Raw genomic sequence first — 26,890 nt, 5'->3', positions numbered from 1 at the left:
ATATACTCCCAATGAACAATTTGAAATAATCTCATTTATAATAACATCAAAAAATAAAATACTTCTGAATAAATGTAACAAAAGAAGTGTTGAACTTATACTCTGAAAACTATAAAACGTTGTTGAAAGAAATTAAAGAGGACCTAAATAAATGAAAAGACAGCCCATGTTAATGGCTTGGAAGACTTAATCATGTTAGGATGATAATATTCTCCAAACTGATCTATGGATTCAATGCATTCCCCATCGAACTTCCAGCTGGCTTCTTTGCAGAAATTGACAAGCTGATCCTAAGATTCATATGGAAATTCAAGGGACTACAGCCAAAGCAACTGAATAAAGAATAAATCTGGAGGACTCACACTTCCTAATTTCAAAACTTACTACAATGCTACAGAATCCCAGACAGTGTGACACTGGCATAAGAATAGACGTATTGATCAATGGAATAGGACTGGGTCCAGAAACAAACTCTCACATTTACAGTCAATTGATTTTTGACAAGGGTGCCAAGACAATTCAACAGAGTAAGAACAATCTTCAATAAATGGTGCTGAGACAACTGGATATCTACATGCAAAAGAATTTGAATCCCCTACCTCATACTATATATAAAAACTAACTCAAAATGGATCAAAGACCTAAACATAGGAGCTAAAACTATAAAACTCTTAGAAGAAAACAGAAGCATAAATCTTCACAATCTTGAATTAGGTAGTTTCTTAAATCTGACAACAAAAGCACAAGCAACAACAACTAACAAAAAGATAAATCAGACTACATCAAAACTGGAAACATTTTGTTCTTCAAAGGACACCTTCAAGAAAGTGAAAAGACAATCTACAGAATGGAAGAGAATATTTGCGAATCATTTCTCTGAGAAGGGACCTATACAGAATAAAGAACCCTTACAACTCAACAATAAAAGACCCCAAACAACCCAATTTAAAAATGAACAAAGGCTCTAAATAGACACTTCTCCAAAGAAGATATACAAATGGCCAATAAGCTCATGAAAAGATGCTCAACATCATTATTCATCAGGGAAACACAAATCAAAACTACAGTGAGAAACCATTTCACACCCACAAGGATGGCTAGAATCAAAATTTTTGGACAATAATAACAAGTGTTGCTGAAGATATGGAGAAATTGGAACCCTCATGTGCTACTGGTAAGGATGAAAAATGGTGTAGCCACTTTGGGAAACAGTACAGAAGTTCTTCAAAGGTTAAACATAGAGTTACTACATGACCCAGCAATTTTACTCCCATGTATACAGCCAAGAGAAATGAAAACATATATGTCCATGTAAAAACTGGCATACTGATGTCCACTGCAGCATTATTCATAATCACCAAAAGGTGGAAACAGCCCAAACGTCTATCAATTGATGAATGGGCAAATAAAATGTGGTCTATCCATATAATGGAATACTATTCAGCCATATAAATGAAGTACTGCTACATGCTACAACACGGATGAACCTTGAAAATACAAAGCTAAATGAAAAGAAGCCAGTCAGAAAAGACCACATATAATACAATTCCATTTATATGAAATGTACAGAAGAAGCAAGTCCAGAGCTAAAGAAAGTAGATTAATAGTTGCCTAGGGATGGGGCTGAGGGATCTGGGGGGAAAAGGAGAGTGACTACTAATGGGTACAGGGTTTTTTTAGGGGGAAATGAAAATGTTTTAAAATTGATTGTTGTGATGATAGCACAGTTCTGTGAATATACTACAAATCAGTGAATCCTACATTTTAAACAGGGATTCTACGGTATCTGAACTGTTATTTCAATAGAGCTATTACAAAAAAAGAAAGTTCAGATAATAACTTTTTAGGAACATACTTTATAAGGCATATCTGAGCAGGACACTGGGAGAGTTTTCATAACATTTACATATTCCAGTGAGGAAGCTCCCTTCTACCAAAGTAATCACACCAGTAACTCCAACCCACTTCCCTGGCCCCTATCACAGCTCCTATAGCATTTCATGCTTCCCTCATCAAGGTGCTTTCACAACATTGACAAATAGCCTGTCTTCTTGTGTCTCATCCCCACTAGAAAATGAGCTCCTTAAGAGTGGGGGCATCGTGTGCCTTGTTCACTGGTGTATCCCTAGCACCTAACACAGTGGCTGGCACAGGATGTAGAAGAAATGACTAGATCTTTTGTTTTTAATTTTTTTTTTAGAAATGTCTAGATCTTAATCTATGTCAAGGGCACAAAGATCTTAAGGTAATGTCAGGGCAGAAGCAGAGACAAGGAAGCTGGAGTCACTGGACACAAAACTGCCTAATTATATCTCTAAGGTATAAATTTAGCCTACCCCTTCTATTACCGACTCAGTCTTAAAGTATTAAAAAGTCAGGAACACTTACTGGGCTCTGAGGCAAGAGGCTGCTACTGGTCTCTTGAGTACTGGGAGGTCGACTTCCGCTTTCCTCCAGGGGCAAAATACCCCTTCGATCCAGCACACTGAAGGAGATAGGAGAGTTAACAAAGCACTTTGCATCTACCTCTCCACTCACCCCACTGAACCTTCCTGTGGGTGCTGGAAAACGTAAACCTGCTCTTAGCAGTCTAGCTTGATCCTAGCACACATCTCCTGTCTTCCATTCACTTTTTCTTCCACAAACCAGGGAATACCATATTAAGGAGGGAACAAACAGATGAAATAAAAATGAAAGGTCATCCTTAAACAATCAGCCCATGGTCTACGGTCCACATAGATATGGCATCAAGGGACAATCCTTGGGAAGACTTGACACCAAGAAGTCACATTCAGAAGAATGCATCAGACCAGGTGACAGGATTGGGTTGAGTTGCCTGTCCCAGGAGTTCTGGGACCTTCCTGTTCACTGAGTACCTGGGGGGCAAGGGGCCACACAGCACTTCACAGCAGTTCTTCACAATGTTGCCGTGGCTATAGGGATTCTGGACACGATTCTTCCCTGTCCATGAGCCTTTGATCTGCAAGATAACAGCCAAAGCTTATATTAAACATTACGCTGAAGAAATACACACAGCATGGGAAGATGAAAAAGTTCTGGAGATGGATGATGGTGGTGGTTGCACAACAATGTGAGTGTACAAATGCCATTGAATTGTACACTTATAAAACGGTTAAGATGGTTCCTTTTATGTAATGTGTATTTTACCACAATAGAAAAAAAATATATGCATAGCCATGGAAAAATATTCACAATAGAGTGAAAAAAGCAGATAACTGAACATTACGTATCATTTCCATTTAAAAATACCTAATATATTCACATAAACAAACATGGGAACAAGTCTAGACAAGTCTAGAAAGCCTATAGATCATATCACTAACAAAGGTGATGTCTAGGAAGTAAAATTATGGGGACTTATTTGCTATTTTTTGCTCATCTGTATTTTCTGATTTTCTACAATGAATATGGGCTAATTGGTAACTTTTTAAAGGCAAAAATTTACTCAGTGCAACTGTCCCTCTCCATTCCAAGTCCAGAGGCAGCAGGTAGCTTTTAAGGACCTATGAACAGCTGAAGACCTCATGCTCACCCAACCATTCAATCTTTTCTTCCTAATTCCCTACAGGCACTCAGCTCCAGACAAAGCAGTCTGCCTTCTCTTCCACACATCCGATTTATCAATCTCTCATACCCGGTTTCTGCCTGCCTCAACCTCCCAAGCCCTGGAGACTGAGTTCTCTAGCAGGTAATTGGAGACTACGCTTTTGGTAGAAGAACACATGATAAGGAGAGAAGTTGACTCACGTCTTCATTGGTTGTCTGGTTGAGAGCCACAAGGAAAGTGTGGAATCCAGTCAGTCCCACGACGGACCAGAGTGTGAAGAAGCAAATGAGAACTTCTAGAACAGTGAAGTGATGTTAAGGAACGTTGAAGAAGCCACACCAGGGGACTTGATGCCTCAGTTCATACTCAAGGCATCAGTCACACCATCTTTACTCCTCGGAACATATATCACAAATGGCCAAGTATCCATATGTAACAACAGATGAATTCTAAACTCGCTGGCTATATCCCTTATGAAAGGTAAAGGACCTCTGTTTATTCACTACAAGTAGATCTCTAACATCTCTAGTGTATTCAAGTGTTTTTCTGCTTATTTGTCATTGGCTCTTTGAAGGGTACATTTAGGAGGAGTCCAAAGCTAAACAATGTTGGCCACCACTGCCAATGGGAAACACACCAAAGAACACACTTTATAAAAGAAAAAACTGGTGGGAAAAAACAGAGTATGATTTATAGAAATCTCATCTGAATCTCCTTTTCAGAAATGTAACTGCTGTACAAAATAAGCCTTAGCTGTAACAGGAAGGTAGGACTTCCAGTAAGTGACACAAAAGCTATATTGAGAGCAAACTGCAGCCCACTAGAGAAGTTAAGGCTGAGCCTGGGATCAGAATGACTCAGGAGGGAGGCAGTGGAGACAAGGGTGAAGGAAAGACCTCCCTTTAAGCCCTGGCCATCTTCCATTTTGGTTGCTACCACTAAGGCGACGTTTTTTTTTTTATTTTAGACGTTGGCATTCTCTGACATCTGAAAAATGAGACGGTGGAGAACCGCAGAAAGAAAGCACACTGAAAAGTAGTTTAAGAGGGCTTCCCAGAGACATACTGCCAAGGGAGGATATGTTCCAGGAGTTTCTTTCAACGTCTCCAGGAAGCCAATTTTCAAGGATTCTGTGAAATTGGGAGGAGGAGTAGAGACAAAGATTAGTAACTTTAGTAACAAATACACACTTATCCTAGTGTCGACTCACTTTCTTCCCTCCCTATCCCTAGTTACAAGCTGGCAAGAGAGAAGCCCTCATTCAGGCAAAGGACTCACACCTCCAAGCTGGTACTCCCTTGACTAAAGGGTTCACCTTTCCAATGTAGGACCCAACACTGGACTAGAGATCAGGCAGAAGCCAAGCATCCAGCTCCCGTCCCTTTTCCCTAGCCTCTAGCTACAGGCATGGAGGGGGATATTCATTTATAGATGAAAGAAATCAGAAATATCCAAGAAAAATCCTCTCTCTTCACCAATCTGTATCTCTCCATTGTTCAAAAGTCCAGCTCAGAACTCATCTCTTCCCAGGAAGCTGCCTTGATTAAGACCACTGCTTTAACTCCACATCTCATCTGCTTTTGGGCTGTTTTGTGTGTGTGTGTGTGTGCATGTGCATGTGCAGACACACAGGTGTATATTTTCTGTCTTCCAAAGTAGACCATGAGCTACTAAAAGACATTCTCTGGCAAAACCCCTTCTACCACCTGACACAAGGCAGGTCTTACAAGGTAGAGGAGAGGACACATACAGTCAAAAATACATCCCCAACCTTTGGGATCACCTCAGAAATGCCTAGTACTCTAGGTACAGACTAGTAATTGTGGTCCCGGTACCCAGCAGAGGGCCACTGAGGTGGCCAGCATACTCAGTAAGTATTGACTGATGTGAGCTGGGTTTAGAGCCCTGCTCAAGAGCAGATAGCAGTGCTCAGTTCTACTGGTCCTAAGGCGCCTTTGCAATGGTAAAGTCCCACCAGGACATGGAAGCACTCCCCTAAGCTGTCCTCAAGTCTTCTCCCACCCCCCAACTCTCTGACAATGACACTGCCCTGTATACTCACTGAGGGCCACATAGACGATGTTGAAGGCGAAGACATAGATCGTGAGGAGGGAGAGAGAAAGGATGAAGAGGTAGAAGTAGCGGTAGTTCCTCTTTCCAACACAATTCCCCACCCAGGGGCAGTGATGGTCGAAGCGCTCTGTGGGAGAAAGAGAGAGTCCAGTGCCAAAGCCTCCAAAATGAAGCACAACCCTGTCATCCACTTAATACCTAATTCAAAGACCCCTAGTAACACTGCCTACTTCAATTGTAAAAAAAAAAACACTGGTTTTTATTTCATTTTTTCACAATGTTTTCATAGCCATCTCATTTGATCCCCACAATCATCCTGGAAGTTGGGCAAAAAAAGATATCTTTTTCTCCATTTTACAGATGAGGAAACTGAGGCACTGAGGGGTTAAGTGATCTGTCTCACCACCAGGTAACAGCAGAAACCTTGCTTTTCCAAAGAAAAATCTTAGTAGGTGCATCTACTAACTACAGGAAGAACAAATAGGTGTAAATAGCCAAGGAAATTTTTGAAAAATGAGTAGCGTGGTTTTTCTTAACCTCCAGTTAGTAAAAAAAAATATAAACCTACAATACTTTAAATGGTGTGGCATAGCTCAATGGAATGGAAAGACTCTAGAATAGACAAGAATTTACAGTCTGAGAATGGCAGTGCTACAAAACCAGCGGTGAAAGGAAGTATTATTCCACAAACAACTCGGCGGCAATTGGCTACTTGGTTGAAAATAAGGTTAGATCGTTTTCCCCTCACACTATTTATGAAAATTAATTCCAGACGAATTAAAGAGTTAAATGAAAAAACAAAGTGAAACCTTAAAATAGCCATAAAGAATAGATGAACATTTGTCTCCTGTATGGAGAAGGACTTTCTCAGCATAAAAGTAAAGGAAGAAAAAAAAGTAAAGGAAGAAAACATCAACAACAAAGAAAAATAGATTTGACTCCATACACTTTAAAAAATATTTCATGTATGTTAAAAATACTATGAAGAAAGTTAAAGAGAAAAAAAATCCAAAGGAATGTATGTAAATTTTGTAACTCAGTCTAAGAAGTCCTTACAAATCAATAACAAAATACAAATACTCCTTCAAGAAAATAGTCAAAGGCAAAACAGCTAATAAATACCATATAAACAGATATTTAAATGTTTTCAGACTCACTAATAACTCTGCAATACTGATACAACGATAAGATACCTTTTTGCCTATCAAAATAAGAATAAAAAATAATATCCAGGATAAGTGAGAATGGGGTAGAATGTACACTCTAATACACTGTTTGTAGGAGTATAAATTGAGAGAACCTTTCTGGAAAGCAATTTGGTCAAATGTATCAAGAGCCTTAATAATGCTTATACCCCTTCAGCAGAATAACTCCATTTTCAATAATTTCTCATGAAGAAATAGAGATGTGCACAGAAATTTAAGTTCACTAATTTTTATTAAAATTTTTATTGTGGTAAAAGATATAAAACATACAATTTGCCACTTTAACCAATTTTAAGTGTAAAATTCAGTGGCATTAATTACATTCACAATGTTGTGCAACCATCACAACTACCTATTTCCAAAAATGTTCATCACCCCCAAACAGAAATGCACTACCCATTAAACAGTAACTCTCCATTTTCTCCTTTTCCCAGCCCCTGGTAACCTCTAATCTTCTTTCTGTCTCTGTTAATTTGCCTATTCTAGATACTTCATTTAAGTGGAATCATACAATATATGGCCTTTTGTGTCCGGCTTCTTTCACTTAGCACGCTTTCAGGCTCATTCATGTTGTAGCATGTACCAGCACTTCATTCCTCCTTATGATTGAATAATATTCCATTGTATGAATATACCGCGTTTTGTTTATCCATTCATTTGTTGATGGACACTTGGATTGTCTCCATCTTTTTTGCTTATTATGAACAAGGCTGCTATGAATACTGATGTACAAGTATGTTTGAGTTCCTGTTTTCAATTCTTTTTGGTATTGTTATGGACAGAATTATGTCCCCCTACCAAATTCATAGCCCTAATCCTGAATGTGACTGTATTTGTAGACAAGGTCTCTAAGGAGGTAACTAAAGTCAAATGAGGTCATAAGAGTGGGGCCCTAATCAAATGGTATCCTTACAAGAAGTGCGGAAGCACAGAGAAAAGGTCCTCTGAGGACATAGCAAGAGGGTGGCCACCTGCAAGCCAGAGAAGCCTCACCAGAAATCAACCCAGCTGGCGCCTCGATCTTGGACTTCTAATCTCCAGCACTACAAGAAGATAAATTTCTGTTACTCAAGCCATTCAGTCTGTGGTATTTTGGTTATGGCACCCCAACCAGACTAACGCAGGTATACACCCAAGGTTCCAGGGTTGGAATTGCTGGGTCATATAATTCTATGTTTAACTTTTTTGACGAACTTCCAAACTGTTCTCCACAGTGGCTGCACCATTTTACATTCCCACCAGCAATGTATGAAGGTTCAAATCTTGTCACGTCCTTAAATTTAGTAATTTTGATTGCAGCGTTATAATAATGAATAAAATGGAATTGTGAATAATATCTACTGGTAGGAGACTGCCTAATTAAACTAGAATATAACCATATGATGGATTATGCAGTCATTAAAAATAATATATTCAAAAAACATTGATTAAAGATGCAGAAAAATGCTCAGGATATAACGTTAAGTGACAAAGGCAGGACTAAAAACTCTATTATGTGTGATCCAATTTCACATACAAGAGAGAGACTAGAAGGAAATATAGCAAAATGGAGAGTAAGTTTGGGATTAAGTTTTATTTACACTTTCTGTACTTCCCATATTTTCTACAATGAACATGTACTACTTTAATGAATCATAAAAGCACAAAGAATAAAATACATCATTTTTAAAGCACAGTGAGCCATGTACCAACCAAAAAATAAGACTCTAAGAATGGTGCCTCTTCTGGTTAAAGGGCTACAATATATCTTTGCAGAAAAGGGAAGATAGCCTTACTATAAGTAAACTTACCATATAAAAAAAATCGGAAAATGTAGATTTATACAGATATATTTTTACCGTATTATAAATCACATCTTTTTCTGATAATACAATACATACTCATTGTAGAAAACTTGAAAATAATGTTTTTCTAATGAAGGAAACAAAATCACTTATAACCCCACAACCTATAGATAACAAACAATAAGCATTCTGGAGTACCTCCTTGCATATTTCTTTATATATACTTGTATTTTTAAAATGTGTAACTGAGATCACACTATAAATACAGCCTATCTTCTATTTTATTTCATTTAGCTTTCTGGTATGAGTTTTTCTCATAAAAGTCTACTGTATGAATGTCCCACAATTTATTTGACCATTTATGTACTGGTGGACAATTAGGTTCTTTCCAATTTTTCATTATGATAATAATCTAGAGATAAATACATCCATACATAAATCTTTCATCACATCCCTGATTATTTTCTTGGGCTAGATCCCGAGAAAGTGAGTCACTGGCATTAAAGGGTATACATGTTTTAAGGCTTTTATGAATCTTACTATGCTGCCTTCCAAAAAGTTTGTTCCAATTTACACTCTTACCAGTGTAAGATTAAGCATTATCAGGTTTTCCTTGCTAATTTTCTAGATTAAAAAAGATCCTGTTTTAATTTTTATTTCTTTGATTTTTCAGTAGAGATGAACATTTTTACTAAGTAATTGCATTTCCTGTTTTATCTGCTGTCCATATTTCTACTGAAATGTTAGTGCTTCTTTTTTTAAAAAATCAATTTGTATGCATTCCTTATAGTTAAGAATACTAATAAAGAGAGGGAACTCTTTATGAAAACCTTCACATCACACTTTCTTGAAATATCAAGTTTCCTGGCTCATTTAAAATGACTTTCAATTTATAAAAATCCTATCTACATATAGCTTTTTACCATATAAAGTAAGATACATCTTCCCAACCTTAACCTAAAAAGAACTGGCTAATAAGAGGAAAGCAATGTACTCAGGCGTGCTCCGTGGCGTATATAAAGAATGCTGGAAGGATGCCCGTTGATAATATAAGGAATTGCACATACATGCCTATCAATAGACATATTTACTGCCTGTCTTTTTCTCTTTTCCAGGGTTCAGCATAAATTAGGCAGTGATTACAACCAAGCCACATATATGCAGATAGAATCACAGACCCCTGTATTATGCACACATACAATCGCCACCCTTGCAGCAGAAGCAGAGAAAGAAGAAATGAGGGTTTTGGAATCAGACCCATTCCAGCTTCATCTCCTACTAATTATATGAACTTACACAAAGGTGCTTCACCTATTTCCTCATCTGTCAAACGGGGATACTGCTTATCTTATGGGGTTCTTACAAGTCTTAAATGAGAGAAAGGGATAGCACTTAGCACAGTGCCTAGAATATAACAAGAATTCAATAAATGCTAGCAATTTTCTTCTTAGGAACACTACTTACTTAGCCCTTCCTTCCCCGATACTGCCCTCCAGTGGACTAGGAGTCTCCTCCCCCTATGTAAGACAGGTTCCACTGGAAACAGATCCAGTAGAGGAAAATCGAGATTTGAAAAACAAGTAAAGTTTATTTCCTCATTTGCCAAAGAGGTTGTTTTTTTAAATTTTAGACTAGAATATATTTCAATTACGATCAGATCTACGGTAGTACACTGATTGACAATTGTTCAGAACCTTGTTTCCTATCTAAAGTTTCCTAACTAAATCTAGCTTATTTCCTATCTAAATCTATCTTCCCACCCACCACTGATTTTTCCTGAGAAGAATCACCCTGACCCTCTTCTTTAACTCAGCCTTTCCCCCAGAGAAAATCTCTTTGGTTTTACTCACCCACACAATTGTCACAGATGCTGCAATGAGAGGCCCGGGGAGGCCGGAAGATCTTGCACGTGTAACAGTATTTCAGTTTCACAATCTGGTTGTTTATCTGGAAATTCTTGATACGAGGGGGTGGTCGCTGGCCTTGGGGCACCGCACCATTGGTAGCTTCTGTAGATCAGTAAAGATAGATAACGTCACTGTTAGCCATTATATGAGCCCAAAAGTCTCACTACCTCTACAAGAGCAATGGGAGTAATCAAAAGTTCCCTAGGACCACTGTCTTCTCCAGACTGGTATTTTTAGACTAGACTCTCACCATCACAGAATATCCTCCCAAAATTCCACCGAGTGCCATGCAATTATTTTGTGTACATGTGAAAAAGTGTTTCTTCAAAATTTTGGCTGATTACAAAGGAAAACATTCATAAAAGAAGAAATACAAATGGCTAAAGAAATATGAAATGAAAACATCCACTTTCCTGATAATCAAAGAAATAAAAATGAACACAAACACACTATTTCCACCTCTTATATTAACAAATATTAAAAAGAATAAAAATACCCAGCGTTAGTAAGGATGAGGAGAAGGTATTTTTATACATTACCTGTAAGCAATATGACAGTGACTACCAAAATTTTAAATATGTGTACTTCTAGGAACTTACCAAAATTACAAAGAGACATACAGGATATTTGTCACAGAGTCCCTTTTAATAGTGAAAGACTGAAAATAACCTCAATGTCATAATAGGAGGTTGGATAAGCAAATTATGATACATGCAGGGGATGGAATATTATGTAGCCATTTTAAATGATGTACACATTTTAAATGACACAGGAAAATATTCATGACATATTGCAAAATGAAAATGTACACTAAAAAAGAACACGTACAAAGGATTTTATCTTGCAAAAGTAAAATACAGGCATGAAAAAAAGACTGGAAATACTTAGAATCAGGAAAACAGTTACTTAAAAATAGGGGTAATATATGTTTATTGTAAAACATTTGGAAAAAACCCAGAAAATTTAAATAAAAGACAAAAATCACTGACAGTCTCTCAATTCAGGGATATTTATGCATTTTGGTGTATTTTCTTCTGTCTTCTCTTAATAGATAAACAGTCATGATTTTTTTAAAATTTGAGATTATATTATAAATATAATTTTATATCCTGTATTTTTCACTTAACATTATACAGTGAGCATTTTCCCATGGTTGTTATTTTCTGAAAACATCATTATTGGCAATATAATATTCCATCATCTGCATGTGCTGCAATTTATTTAACCATTCCATATTACCGGGCATTTAAGTTGCCTCTGGTATTTTGCTATTTAAATGATGCTGTATGCAAAAACTTAAAACATTACAGATGAAGGTTAATCCCCTTTGATCTCCACCGCAATCCTAATTCCCTCTTCCTTTCCCAAAGAATATGTTCACATGTTAAAATTAATTTCTAAAACATCAAGAAAAGAAGAAAAACATGTTAAAGTCTGAGCAGTAATATATGAAGTTGCCGGCATTAATAGCTAGGAAAAAGGAAAAATGATGCATTAAAAATCCTTCCACAGTTATTTGTGAAAATCTCTGATTATTTCCTTTACTAACCCTGAGAGATGTGGAATTACTGGGTCAAAGGGTATGAACCCTTAAAGCCCATATTACTTATTGCTAAACTGCTTCCCAGACAGATTGTATCAATTTGCACACCCGCCCTTCTGCAGCATATGAGAGTGCCTGTCTCATTGCACCCTTGCTGTGCAGAATAATTCTAAAAACAGAATATTTTTTCAATTCACTTTGATTTTAAAAATATCTGCCATATGGAACTTTTTTCCTTTTTTTGCGGAGTGGAGTGGATGCTGTGAAATCAAACAATAACAGTGTGTCACAAGTCTTAAAAGGATGAGGATAGCTAGTCCTTAGAGGATGATAGAAGTACCAGCATGTACTTTAACATTCCTCTGCAAGTGCTTTCCATGAGGGCACCTGGGAGATAGAGTTCACGGCTCACTCTCCCCATGAGGCGCGCTATGATGCAAGGAAATCATACGTCTTCTCTCCCCCAACCAGCCCCGGCCCACAGCATATCCCGTACAGGGCTGAATCTAAGTTGACAGAAACTTGCTAACAAAAACATACATATGAACTCAAGAATGCACTCTTCTATTGAGAGAAACATGCTAAAAGCAGAGGTCACAACATGACAGCTCGAGCCGGGGCCTAGGCCCAGTGATCTGGCAAAAGAGAGCTAACCTTGCTAACAGCCTGCTGTGAGACACAAGATAAAGTCAAGGCACTGCCTTGACCTTCAGTTCCTCTATATGTGAATGGAAAGGGGATGCTAAAGGCATAATCCAGACGGAGAAAAGACAACACTCATAACTATCCCTTCCTATCTTGTTCCTAACTAGCCCAGGTCTCCCCCAAACTTCAGCTGTGCCAACACACTTCACCTCTGTTTCCTGCCCACAATTCCTTCCTTACCTCAATCCCTAAGCAGTTTGAGCTCAGATGTAGACAAACCTATGTCCCTTTGGTGCAGCTAAAACAGGCCAAATTAAAAAAAATCCACTAAGCTGAAGAGAAACACAGCTAAATAAACGAAAGAAATATGAAATCTTGGAGGCTTTCAAAGCACCCTAAAAGAGTATCAAATTAACATGTTGTACACCTTAAACTTACACAATGTCATTGTCAATTATATCTCAATAAAGCTGAGGGAAAAAAAGAAATCAAGTAGAACTGCAAGAAAATATTTCTTTGACAATAGCATTCATATAAACATTAGGGATAAACTCAATAGGAGAAGCATAGAAATTAAAGAAAACTATAAAAATTTTATTAAAGGGTATGAAATTCAGTCTGAAATTATAGAAAGATGTACAATCTTCTTGGTTAGGCACATAATAATTATACAAATGTAAATTCTCTCAAAAATAATATATAAATGTAATATAATACCTACTAGAACCTCAATACATTTGTCTTTTTAAGTAAATAAAATAATATTAAAATCTAGGCAAACAAAAACAACAACAAAGCACGTAAAAGAACAAAAAGCTAACCACAGACTGGTGCTCCACTGGCACAGCTGTTAGTCTTCCAAGTCCTGGGTCCCTGTCTTTTACTCTATGTGGATGCTGACTCTAGCTACTTGGGTACCAGATTCGAGAACAATTTAGGTAGGCACTGTTGCTGGATCTGGTGGGCTCCCAGTCCCTCCCAGTCCCTCCCAGTACTGGCATCAGAGTCTTCTTTCCCAGTATGAGCTCCCAGGATATCCCCTCCTTGAGCCCTGGGATGTTCTGCTTCAATTCATGAAGGCACCCTGGCTCCTGGGTATTGTAGCATTTTACCTCTGTCCCAAAGGACCCTACCCTGAGCTGCAGACTGCACTGTAATGAGTCTGTAACTACTCCCTTTACCATTCCTAGAATTTCCAATGGTTCCTGGCACCACAGTGGTCCCTTCTCATCTTGTGTATCCCCCTAAAGCAGGAATTCTTGGTTAGGAACCCATGAATGTGCTTCAAAAGATCCATGAACCCCTGAAATTACACACAAAATTGTACATACGTGACGCATATAAGAATATTTTTATGAAGAGAAGGTTTATAGCTTTCATAAAAAAAATCAAATGAGTTGATGACCCCCCCCAAATTTTTTTTTAAATCCTCTCGGGAATAGTGCCGAAGGACCTTGGTAACAAATCCCTCCTGAAATGCAACCCAACACAGGGAAGCATGAAGCTCACATTATTCACAGGGTGGTCACGACCTCAAATTCAGGATCTTAGAGGGAAAAGGCTAGAAGTGACTGTTAATCTGCAACTACTATTAGGATTCCATTCCCTTACCAATCAAAGCCACCCACTGCACAGCATACTGCCAGCTGGTTAGAAAACTCACCTATCTCCATTTCTATGAAAGCTGCTTCATCCGGCAGGGCCCGAGGGATCACTCCAGGGTCACTGAAGCTGGTCCTCAACAGTGTAGCCATGGAGAAAAGGAAGAGCATGGCAGCGAACACAGGGATGGCAGGAGACAGCTGGACAGCCAGGTAGCGGCATCTGAAGAAAGCAGGTTAATTAAACACTTAGTTATTCTGACCCTATATTGACCTCAAATTGTTACCAGTATGTGAATCTGGTCTCTACAACAAAATCAGCAGTATCTCAAGGGCAGAGACCATATTTTTTACTTCTTTCAAAATACTGAAAACTCCTCACACATGGTCCTATACATACTAGCAGCTAAACAACTACTTAATTGATTGATGCCGCCTATAACACACAGAAGATAATATCAAGGGACCTTGGCTACTCCCAAGCCCAGAACCCAGTCCCTCCTGTCAGCCTGCTGGGAGCCCCATCTCCCTGTGCCTGGGCAAAGGCTCACACCTGTTAAGGTCAGGGACGCAGCTGAGCCTGGACTGTACACACTACAGGTTGCTCTCACTCTGGGAATGTCTAGAGCTTCTGGTACCCACTCATCTGGTACAGGCCTGAGCTCGAGGAGAAGGAAGAAAAGTTGAGGACTCGTCATGAAGCAGAGTCCCAGTGTCAGACAGAGGGTATGCCCAGGGTGCTTCAAGGCCAGTGAAAAGCTTCAGGGCTGCTGACTGACTCTGCAACATCCACTTGTTCCTCCTCCTTCTTCAGTTAGCTCAGCCAGTAGGTGACTAGTGATCACCGGCAAGAGAATAAAAAAATTGGATCTCCTTAGCATCCCTTCCCAACATCATGTTAGGTCCCCTCTTTTCTCATAATTCATTCACCTGGAAGGCGGTTCCTCTTTCTCTCTGGATATCCCAGCTCTACTCATCCTTCAGGTCCAGAGCCATCAATGTCCTCACTGTCATCATCACAATCACAACCCACTGAGCACATACCACATGCCAGGCATTGCACTAAGCTCTCTAGATGCAAGATCTCATCCATTTCTCATCCTACATCTATGAGGTTGAGTCTATTATCCCTATCTGATAGCTGAAGAATCTGGGATTTATGAGGTCTTGCCTCCTCCAAAAGGCCTATCCTAAACCGCACGAACCTCTCCCTTCTCTACCATGTCACAGTCTTGTATTGTTTCCTAGCTGTTTTTCACTATGTTGACCTTATGTCCCCCAAATGAACTTTATAAGAGCAAGAACCCTGTCTCTTGGGAGTGGGAATGCCTGGGTTTGAATTCTGGCTCTACCAGCTCCCAGCTGGGTAACTTAGTTAACTTCAGGCTCCTTAACTGTGAAATGAGGATGGTAATAGTATTTCATAGGGTTGTTTGTGCTTCAAATGCATGAATATAAATAAAGTGCTTAGAACTGCCCTTGACACATAGTAAATGCTAAGTAAATGTCAGCTATTAACATTATCATCATGGTTCTGTATCTCCCAGAGCCTAATACAAGTATGGGAACTAAGACGTTATCAACAAATACTTGTCGAGTTGCGCTGAATTTCAAACCAAAAAAATGGGAATATGTGATGAGAGTTATCACTGGTGTATTTTTACTCTCCTCCTCCTGAGGCACATTTCCTCCTTGCACACAGAGATCCTCTCCTGGAGGCAGACTGTAAGTGCGTGAGCAAGGACCAGAGGAACCACGAAGAAAGTGAGCTAAGGTAAAAGGCCTACCTCGTTGGCTCGGGGATTAAGCAAGCTGCTGTACACTCAGAGCAAATGTTTAACCCTGGATTACCTTCGCTGCAGGTTCGGAACAATCCCTGTGAGAGCCTCCCCCTGCCGCCTCACCACACGCACGACTGCATGGGGGGTGCAAACTAACTGTACGACTAGGCTGAGCAGTTTGTCATGAAAGCGAACGTAGAGTGAACTTGCAAAATGACTTTTGTGGCTTTTTGTTTGCTTGCCTGCTTTTTTTTTTTTTTAACAAAATCCTTGGTCTTAGTTTGCTTTTGTCTGATTTACTTCCTTCTCCTAAAAGACAAGGGTAGGTGCTGGCTAACTGAGTTCAGGGTAATTAAGGTCCTTGTATATCACCAGCTTGTAGATTACCTCCTTTTCCACTGTTCCCTTTCACTGGTACAGATAATCAAGAAGTGAATTCAGAAATGAAAGTCACCTCCACTTATTAGGGACCCAAAGGACACAGGAGAAACACGAGGCTCCATTTCACAAAGAAGCCAAGTGAAATTACCACACTAACAGAAAACAGCCATCTTCCTCATCACTCAAACTGCCCTGGCTGTAGTCTCCAATGAAAAGCCTTAGGAAAACCAGAGCCATCTGATGGGCCACCAAAGGGAGTTTAAATTGTTTTATTAGCGGGAAAAGATACAGAGAGAGTAAAACACACACACACACACCCCACACACATTAATGTTGTCCCCATGCACAGAAGGACAAGCTTAACTAAGTCCCATTAAGTCCCATTCCGACACCTGCTTGTTGACGGGACAAAAGACAACTTAGATTTCAATTATGCTACGCCATCAAGGATAAAGGTCTCTGTAATCTCTACACAGACTGTCTTCTGCACCTGCTAAAACAATCCACTCTGTATGTCAACAAGTACACAACAGGCCCATTGTATTGTTCTCCAGAGACGAGGCTACTGGCAGCCAGTTGTCACTAGTGAGTGGGTGTGGCTGGGAAGGCAGATGTGGGACCAGCAGGCCTTTCTACCCCGAGTAAAAGGAAACTTAGCCAGAGGCTAAGACCACTGTGAACTACAGCCCATGTGTCTGTCTTTAATAGTTATGATCAAAAATACCCCCACCCCAGGTTAGTTCCCTAATTGCAGTAAGCTAGAGATCTGTCTTGGAGAGGAATAAGCTATGTGAAGATTTGGTGGTAATTCCCACCAAAATCAACCTTCAAGTCAGGAGTAACCTCAAACATCACTAATTTGTCCCAGTGAAAGACTGAATTTGTTGTCCACAAATATAAGCTGTTTTTGAAATCCCGCAGTACTTTCCATCTCTATCACTTCTTGGAATGATGATACTCTTCCTGAAACAGAACTCTCCTTTGTCTTCCGAGTACCAAGAGGCCTTCCCCCTTCCGGGGGGTTAGAAGTTGCTTTTCTCCCTTGTGAGCTTTATAAATGCAACCATGTCCCCACTAAGTCTTCATTTCTGCCACCTGAAGAGACATGATGGTTTTAAGCCATTCTTTACCGACCTATTGATTGGACTAGACGACAGGACTCTCACACATCTCATGGGCCACATGGTGGTACTGACCAGCAGTAACCAGCAGTGCCAGGCTGGGCTGTGTGTCATGTCCCATCCCCCATTCCTAGCACGCTAGTTGGTTGGAGAGACAGTGATAATGACACAGACTTCAATTCACATGAAAAAATTCAAGAGATTCATGACTGGAGCTAGTAAGAAACCAGACAGCTTTCACGGCAGGGCCGCCTCATAGACCAGCAGTGTGGACTGGTGTTCTATACTCTGCTTCTAAGTCTCCCTAATAGCTTTCTTGTCATGTTTTTTGGTTGTTGTTCTTTTATCAGTGCAATCAATCAGCCAATAAGTATTTATGGGTCTAACAAATGAAGAACAAGAGAAATAGGAGTTAATTTTGTTGGGGAAAACATAACTAACATATGAAACAGCTAAATAAGGTAAGACTAATAATCAAGTGTTTGGATGGTGATTTGGACACTAAGGACTGTAGTGGTCAGAGAAGAGCTCTCTTGGGAAGCTGGTGGCTGCTTGAAACTGCTCCCATAGCAGCCATTCTGGGTGGCTTTAAGGAAGAGCTGTGCTTGGAACAGCAGGAAGGGCCCAAGGATTAGAGCCCCGCAATGGCCCTTGATCCCACATAATAGAAATAAGCCTTTGCTATAAGTCCTCCCTGACATAGATGGCTGTCTGTCCTCTCACATACTACCTACCTCTAGAGCTTAGTCATCGTGTAGAACCACCCATAAGACTGGTTCAAGATTCTTCTGATGATACTCAGAGTCTGATAAGAGGGAAAAAACTTCCTTGGACACAAAAACAGAATTTAAAATCAGTTTCCAGATTTACTGCTATGTGAAGGTCAGAGGAAAATGCATAACCCTGTTTTGCTCCAGTAGCAATGGGGAAAATCAACCAAACAGGAACACTTTGAATTTGGAGGCAATCAGCCATCCTCTCACTGAGGAAGGCTGAAATCTCTCCAGGCAAACCTGCTAAATAGGTTTGGCAAGTTTCAGTTATAATAACAAATTTCACATTTCAATTATAACATATTTCAAATGTAACAAATAACAAATAACAAAGTTCAATTATATTATCCTCTTGCACAAGAACTTAGAACGGTTCCTCCCTGCTGGATATTAAATCCGAAACTCCTCAGGCCAGTATTCTGAGACCCTCCATTAACTGGCCTTATCTAATCACCATCATAAGGTTCTTGTCTTCTCATTGCCCCATCCCAGACACATCCCCCTCGTTACCCTGAGTTCACTAGCCACTTTTTATTGCAAGAGGCATAAGGTGCCTCCTTTGTTCTTAAACACAATACCGGCTCTGGCATCTCGGAGGAGGAAGAGTTAGGACTCCCCTCCTTCAACAAACATCTCAACTGATGTCAGCATACTAGGGGACATCCCTGTTCTTTGTGCTCACTTTTCCCAAAATAGAAGATCACTATGCTCAATTAAGACTTATTCTCAGAAGATGGAGACTGACGGTGTGAAACTTGTTACCACAAAAGGTAGTAGAGGCTGAACATATACCGATGAATTCTGAATGACAGAACCATAAAGAATTGTCAAGGGAAAACACACTATTTCAGGAGACATAACCCAATCCCTCTCCAGGGGATGTGCTTTATCAGAAAGTTGCGTTTAGCTAAGTACTGTAACAGATTGGTATCAAAGAGGCAACTATGCCTTTCTAAAACTGTCATTTGATTGGCCAAGTCACAGACAGAATCTTGGGCTAGAAAAGCACCAGACTGAACCTCCATAGAGCAATTCTCCAGAGAATGCTCTCTTGGTTAGAGATCATGATAAAGTCACTTTCTTTCTTCCTAATCTCACCTAAGGAATTCAGAAACCTGGACCTTGTCACTAGAGACATGTATATTCTGCTGTGTCACAGTCTGGCTTTGGTCTGCATAGCCCTGTGTCTCCTCAAACCTGGTAACTTTGTGTTGTCAGATTGCCTCCTTTCTTCCGCCTCTCCATGGGGACATGGTGCCCCTTACATCATGATCACCCACAGAGTAACAGGGCAGAGTGTACACATCACTTACTTTTCCCTCAAGCCCTCCCCATCCCGGCAGCAGGGACGAGGAGTGGCTACAGAGGTGATGAGCCCTCGTAACTCACAAGCTTGCTTTCTAAGCCCACACTTAGAGATGGGCTTCTTTGTTCCTGTTAAGGCTACCAGAATGCCATGCTAGAATGCTGTTAGTGTTCCACAAAGATGCCTTCGTTTTCTGGGAACATGAGCTAAGGGAAGCCAAAATAACCTAAAGTCCACCAGGTAACACAAACACAAACTAGCAAGAACCCAGAACATGCTGGTCCAACATCTGGCACTGTGCACAGCTTTAGTAATCTGAATGTCTTCAGGATTCTGGATTCAAAAGGTAGCAATAAGATGAAGGGTCGTGTTGTATAGAGGCACTGGCTGGCCAACAGATCTTGATGAAATAACCCTACTTCGATAGACTTGGTTTCCTCACCTGCGAAATGAAGTGGCTAGTCTCGAAGGCCCCTTTTGGCTCTACCACTCTATGATTCTGTCAGTTAAGACTGTTACATTTTAAGTGCATCCAGAATGTATCAATTCAGCAGTATTTACTGATCACCTACTTTATGTAAAGCCTGGCAGAGGGCACTCTGGGGGCCACACAGACATAGAAGATAGTCCCTGACATTGAAAGAGCTCAAAGTGTAATAAACACAGAATGCAGAAATATAAGAAAGGTCATATAATTATGAGTTAGATGACTGGTATGTACAATTAGTCCCACGAATACAGAAATTACTAGAAAAGTTTCACAAAGGAAGACTCAAGAAAGGACTTGAAAAAGAGGTAGAATTTGAATAGGCTAGAAGTGGAACAATTACTAAGCAGTGCTACAAAGCTTTTTTCAGTTCATCCAATTCAATGACTCCTCTGTACATCAGAAGCACCCATGAGGGTCAGTCCAACAGGGTTTGATAGTGCCTTGATATGATTTCCTCTATATACAGCACAGTGAGGCAAAAACACAGACCAGAGCAGCAAACTACCTCTACTTCAGGGGTCGAGAGTCACACTGTCATTCTTGCCACAAGAGAAGTCTCAGGATCTTGACCCCACCAGTGATCTGGTCACAAAGTTAAAAGACACAGCTAGGAAGCCACTTCCAGGGGACAGTGCACTTGGTCCTCTCCCCAGGCTTTATCAGGAAGTTGAATTTGACTGAATACCACAATAGCCTTTCAGTAGCTGGACAGCTCACAGGTTGTCAGCGTTGCTCTGCTGTAGTGTCCTGACATTCCCGGCCAAGCTGCTGGCTATGTGTTTATCACACAAGCTGGACAGAGTTTGGGCAGAAAGGACTGAGACTAGTTCATGTGCTCAAAGCTGAAACTGGCATACACACTCACACTTCCTAAATCCTACACCCTAAGAACAAATTAGGAAATTCTTTTTTTTTTAAGCATTGTAAAATTTACACTCTGCTTCTAAATTCAAATACATTTACTGTAGATACAGTTCCATTTAAATACGGCTACCTGCTGGTAATCTTCTATCCTCTCCTTTTCTTTGTGTGTATTTCAATCTTCCAGACAGACACAAGACTTATATTAGATCAACAAGATTATACTGTATAGCACAGGGAAATATATACAAGATCTTGTGGTAGCTCACAGCGAAAAAAAATGTGACAATGAATATATGTATGCTCATGTATAACTGAAAAATTGTGCTCTACACTGGAATTTGACACAACATTGTAAAATGACTATAACTCAATAAAAATTGTTATTAAAAAAAAGAATTATATACAATTTCAGACTCTCAGAGTTGCAAGAGGCTTAGTGATAATCTAGCCCAATTTCCCATCCTGGGCAGGAATCCACTCGGTGACAGCAGCCCTGAGAGATGGCTACTCAGCTTCTTTGGAAACACTTCTAACAATGCAGAGCTAACTAGCTCCTGGATAGACAACCTTTTTTCATTTTACGTATTCAGCCTACTGTCTGTCCACTAAAAATTACAGGTCCCTCCTTTGAGAAGTCTAAATGTGTAAAGGCAAAACCCCAAAATAAAAAGACGTCCACTGGCACTACTAACACTGCATGTTTTTCATCAAGGGGCGCCCACATGCCTGACCAGATTTCTCAAGCCATCTGGCCAGCCCAGGGCTGTGCCATAGGCAGCTATAAATCACCTCGCACTTGTTCCTACGCACCTGCTGCAAGCAGGACCCTGTTACTAAAATGCAAGTCCAGATGTGCCTCAAGATCTGGACTTTTTTCCTCAAGACCAAAATGCCGCAGCCAGAGGATGTGCAGGCTATGCTCCCAGGCAGTTTTAAGAATGAAAACAGCCCTGTGTCACTGAGGGTTCAGTCGCCCTCAACTGCCTGAAGGCAGGGGGCTAGATCAGCTGACTTCCTGAGGTCTCCCTAAGTTCTAACACTAACGAAGAAGCCCATATTCTGCTCCCAATGCTATCCCCCACCATGCGGTTGGTAGTAAATTATAGACCCCAAAGAAAAAGGTCGACCAGAAAGACTTCCTTCCCCAGAGGCATGCTGGTGTCCTTTGTACAGCCTGGCATTGGTGAGGCAAATCAGCCACCACCTAGAGAGCCTGTGTGTCTGCACATGACAGACAGACAGACAGACAGACAGTCACGCATATGCACACTACTTATTCACAAACACAGATTCCACCATTCTCAGTAAAAAGGATTCATCGCCAGGGTCCTCTCCCCTTTGGTCAGATGCAGACTTCCCCATTCCACTCCTCAGCTAACACGGTTACTTCCTTCTCCCCTCCCCCCTTCCTACTGCCTCCGCCAGCCCTTCTCTCAAAAATATTTACTCTACCACACAGACCGCTGAAACTCAGGGAAGTTTACAAACAACCTCACCCTTCATATCTGAGGGCAAAGCACAAGAAATAACTTGGCAGAAAAAAGTCATTTTGGTAGAAAACCCAACCTGCCTCAGTCAAAAAGTAACTTGACTGATTATAAGCTTCATGCCACAGGCAGTTTTCTTCAGAAGCCTTCAGGGCCTAAGTGGAACAGATCCAAATCAGACTCTGTCTGGCTCCCAGATACAAAAAGGGCCGAATGTCAGTAGCTCCAAATTTCAAGTTCCCTTGGCCAGTCAAACCAGAGGCTTCCTGGGTCCAGAATTACCAGCTCACTCAGGGCCTAGAAACAAATCTCATCTCTGTTTTGAATGGTTCCAACAAGAAAAGTTTAACCTTGATGGGGAGGGGGTGTTGGTGGGTGGGGAGTGGATGGGGGTGGAGTAGTAAAAAGAGCCAGCCATTCAGCAGGAGAAGGAGCGAAAGAGAGAATGAGAGAGAGTAGAGCTCAGCTCTGCACTTCCGAAAACAAGCAAGGCAGGAATGAAGCAAAGAAAACTTGGAGAGAAGGGTGGAGAGAGGGGAAATATTTTTTAAATGTTATGCATATGCCTGCCTGCTTGCACACGCTCACTTGTACCAAACACAAGAACACACACACACACTTAGCCATGAACTCAGACTAGAGAGCAGCTAAGAAGCCATCATCAACCTGCCTGACTTTGCCAAAAACTTCACAAAGTCGGCAGCATCAGCAGCAGCAGCAACAGAAGTGCCTTTGACAAACAGGTCCTCCGATCTGATCTTACTTTCTTAGCCGTGTTGTAAAGTGGGTCCCCCTCTCCCCCTGCTGTTACTCAAGCCAGCTGCAACCATCAAAAAGTCTGGCACGGTAGCCCAAAAAAATCACTCTTAACACTGGGTAAGCCTGAAGCCCTTACAGAAGAACAAAAATGAGCCCCAAGAGACCAGAGCTCATTTTAATTACCCATGAAATGCTGGTCAAAGAGCCCTCTCCTCTGTCCCCTGGCCACGCCCCACAATGGGCGCTCCATTTCCAGGTCACCTGAGTACATGAATTACAGCAAGCTCATATCAGGTGGGGCTCACAGTCTACACACACCTCTTGGCTCCCCAAAGCCTTCCTGGTAATAATCCCAAACCAATTAACACTGCTGTCATCCCTAGAGTGTACAGCATTCTCAGCATACCCAGGAGTCATGCCACAGCACCCTAGAATCCAACTGGCCACCTCCCTAGAGTGGTGACCTACACAGACTTCAGACAGTGGCTGTAGTACAGGGTATTACATCACCGAAAAAATAACTCCAAGGCTGGTATTCGGCACACACAGAATACAGAGTTGTTTATGTTGAGCGATTTTGAGTAAAAGAAAGAGCAACTCACATTTAATAAGCTCATATGTGCCACACACGCAGCTAGACTGGCACAGCTGAGGCTGGAACCAATCTGCAGGTTCCCAATTCAGTTGGATTTTCAATTTAACAGCTAGCTAAGAGCTGAGCCCTCAGGAAATAGGACCCAGAGTAACAGAATAGGTGAACATCATGGGGTGGAGTTAACGACCATGAGGAGTGTCCCCAGGCTCAAGAAGGGTGGGGAAGAAGCAGCCTGTCACTAAGCGCCTAAGGAAACTACTGAAAAGGGGAGGTGAGTAATAAAGACAAACTCCTTTATTTCCCAAGTGTTCCGGGTTGGCCCCAAATCAGTGCTATAAAATTGGTATCAAAGGATTTGGTCTTTTTCGGAAGCACATACTCTGCTATAAGCACAAAACAATGAATTCAGTCAGTATGATCTATAGACATTGCTCAAGAGGACAGTGACAGCCATCCAAGGACTGTCCAGCAACTCCCCAGAAAGAAGGTTCTTCCCCTGGTCCCAAGGAAACCATAATCATGCAACTCTAATCAGTGGAAACTCACTCGAAGGCGAAGAAGAGTGTGCACGTCCCCAGGATGAGGAAAAGGGTCAAATAGAAGATGCCCTTTTGCCGGGCCATCATGACGCGGCCATCACAGCAGAAGGTGTTCCTGCCCGGGAGTTTCTCCCATTTCCGTGTCACCTTCTTTCTCACCACCATCACAGACATGATTGGAATTCCTGGTCCAAAATGGATTTTGATTACAAGAGATAAGAAACAGAAGCAGAGCCCAGCTTTGAAATCACGTTGCCTGCTATTGCTGCGGCTGGGTCAAACATCATCAAAAGTCCAATCTCTGACCCTAAGAAAAAGCACAAAAAGAAAAAGAAAATGAGGCAGGGACACAAAAACGTAGTTCGATCTTCCTTTCCCAGAGGCAGAAAGATGAGCACTGCCTGAAGGGGTGGGGGTAAAGAAATGGGAAAGTTTATTTTCAATCTGTTTTTGTCCCTTAAAAGAAGAAAAGGTTAACGGTTCTGAAAAAGAGAAGGGGGCTAGCAGACCTTCTTAATTATACCCCTATACTTCCAATACTGATGATTTGATTATCATAGAACTTTGGAACTAGAAGGGATTTTATAGGTGATAGCCCCAATTACTTTGTTTTGGAAATGAGTTAAGTGAAGACCAGAGAGAGTAAATAACTTATCCAGGGTCACAAAGCCACAACACTAAATCAAGAAAACAGGTCTGCTGACTTTCAGTCCAGGGCACTTTGCACTATACCGTGTTGCTCTATAATCATCATGAAGAGGACTCTGAAAATAACAGTAGCATTTCTTCCTTAAGGAGCCATTCCCTACCCTCTTCCACTTCTTCACCTTCTTTCTTCAATTAGTGACTCGAATATGAATCACACCAGGGAACAAGTCATCTTCTGGCAGAACTAGGAGGTTCTGGACACGTTGTACACAAACCCAGGTTGTATTTACTCAAAACAGATTTCGCCTAATCAAACCCTCCTAACTTCCTGAGTCCGGGAAATGAACCAATCTTGCTGGTCTAGCCTAACATTTGTGGGAATCTTAAGGAAACCACATCACAGACCTATAGGTGAAAGGCTGACTTAAGCAGGAGAGGTTCTGGAATGGCTGGGGGGAGGAGGGGCTTGAGGGGGTGGCAGCAATTAAGAAAAGTCATAAAGATGCTTTCTGGGACATTTCAGAGAAGTATCATCTCCACTTAGCATCCTGAATCACCAGGCCCAGCCTTTCTCCGTCACAGCCACCCATCTCCTCCACTCAGGTGTGGTGCTGTGGCCTCTACTTACTGATACCACATGCCCCGCGCTGGCCAAGAATGAGGCGGAAGCCTGCAGCCTGACTGACTGATGAGAAACAACCAACTCGAAATCATTCCTGGGCTGGAGAGGGCAAGGGTCCAAAGAGAGACTAGGAGCTGAGCAGGGAAATGAGGAGGTGGAAGGCTTGGGAAAGGGGAGGAGGCACTGGAGGCGCAGAGAACACGTCCTTTGTGTAAAACTAACCTGGAAAACAATCTCCTCCTGATAAACCGGCCCAGCGGGAGAAGAGAGACCAGGAAGGGGAGTAGGGCCTGGGAGAACAAAGATCAAAATCCGTCGAGAACCAACAACCGGCCCAGCGGCCCCGGGCCCGAGGCCCGAGTCCCTGGCGGGCGGGCGACGGGCGCGGCCTCTGGAGGCCCGCCCTGCCTCGGCCACGCCGCCGACCACCGCCCCGGGCAGGTTGGGACGCGCGCCACCTCCGCACGCTCGTACACACTCACACACGCCCCGCCACGTGTAGTCACCCCAGGCCAGGGGCTGGGCGGCCGCCGAGCAGAGAAGGGCAGGGCCAGGGTCCCCGCGTCCCGGTGCAGCGGAGGGGGCGGCAGCCCACCACGCGGCCGAACCCCGGAGACCCCCACCCCCACCCCACCCCTTGTTACCTGAACCCTGGAGACCGAACTCGGCAAGGAACTGAGGCCAGAAAGTGCACTGTCCCAGGGGACCGCGTCGGCCGCCCGAGGTGGCAGAGACTTCTCCCCAGCCCGGAGGCTGCCTCCTCCTGACAAGGGGCCCCAATGGTCGGGGCCCTAAACCAGCTGTGGCAGCCGCCCACCGCTGGCCGAATGGAACGCTCCTCACGTCACCAGGTCGGTCCAGTAGTTGCTCGCCCTCCATTGGCTGATCAGCCTCGGAGCCTCCGCCCCTGCCACCCCTGCCCCGAAAGACCACTGGCTTTCCTGAACGCCACTCTACTATGCCTCCGCCCCACACCCCCACCCATCTTCCGGCTTCATGCCCACCTGCCAAGCCACTGCCAGCCTCCCTGTGGGGTCTGAGCGCCAATACGTGAAGTGTCGCCTTCTATTAATACAGTTCCGCAGAGACTGGTGAAGGGTAGGGCCGATGGAATCAGGACGGATGGGGGACCAGCCTCCCCCCACACGCATGGTGAGACGCTGAAGCAGTACTGGCTTACAGATCCGGGTGCTCAGCC

The 26,890-nt window shown here is 42.0% G+C and overlaps 1 protein-coding gene across 3 annotated transcripts in view; it reads right to left on the bottom strand.

Annotated features, from left to right (window-relative positions):
* ZDHHC9 (zinc finger DHHC-type palmitoyltransferase 9) overlaps positions 1-26,539 on the bottom strand; it is a 28,911-nt gene extending 2,372 nt beyond the window's left edge. Inside the window, exons 1-10 of one of the 3 annotated variants that reach the window (XM_032474556.1) lie at positions 26,337-26,523; positions 25,915-25,982; positions 24,430-24,729; positions 14,389-14,549; positions 10,481-10,639; positions 5,631-5,768; positions 4,650-4,698; positions 3,769-3,871; positions 2,877-2,980; positions 2,389-2,485 (exon numbers count right to left, since the gene is read on the bottom strand). In XM_032474556.1, the coding sequence (XP_032330447.1) occupies positions 2,389-2,485; positions 2,877-2,980; positions 3,769-3,871; positions 4,650-4,698; positions 5,631-5,768; positions 10,481-10,639; positions 14,389-14,549; positions 24,430-24,596 (978 nt within the window). In that variant the 5' untranslated portion in view covers positions 24,597-24,729; positions 25,915-25,982; positions 26,337-26,523. Of the gene's footprint in view, positions 1-2,388; positions 2,486-2,876; positions 2,981-3,768; positions 3,872-4,649; positions 4,699-5,630; positions 5,769-10,480; positions 10,640-14,388; positions 14,550-24,429; positions 24,730-25,914; positions 25,983-26,336 lie in introns of all 3 variants that reach the window. The other 2 variants (XM_032474555.1, XM_032474557.1) reach the window with 2 other exon arrangements.
* Positions 26,540-26,890: the final 351 nt, after the last annotated feature.

The sequence above is a fragment of the Camelus ferus genome, chromosome X, assembly GCF_009834535.1.
Source record: "Camelus ferus isolate YT-003-E chromosome X, BCGSAC_Cfer_1.0, whole genome shotgun sequence".
Classification (NCBI taxonomy): Eukaryota; Metazoa; Chordata; class Mammalia; order Artiodactyla; family Camelidae; genus Camelus; species Camelus ferus.
This window is presented reverse-complemented; position numbering and strand designations above follow the sequence as displayed.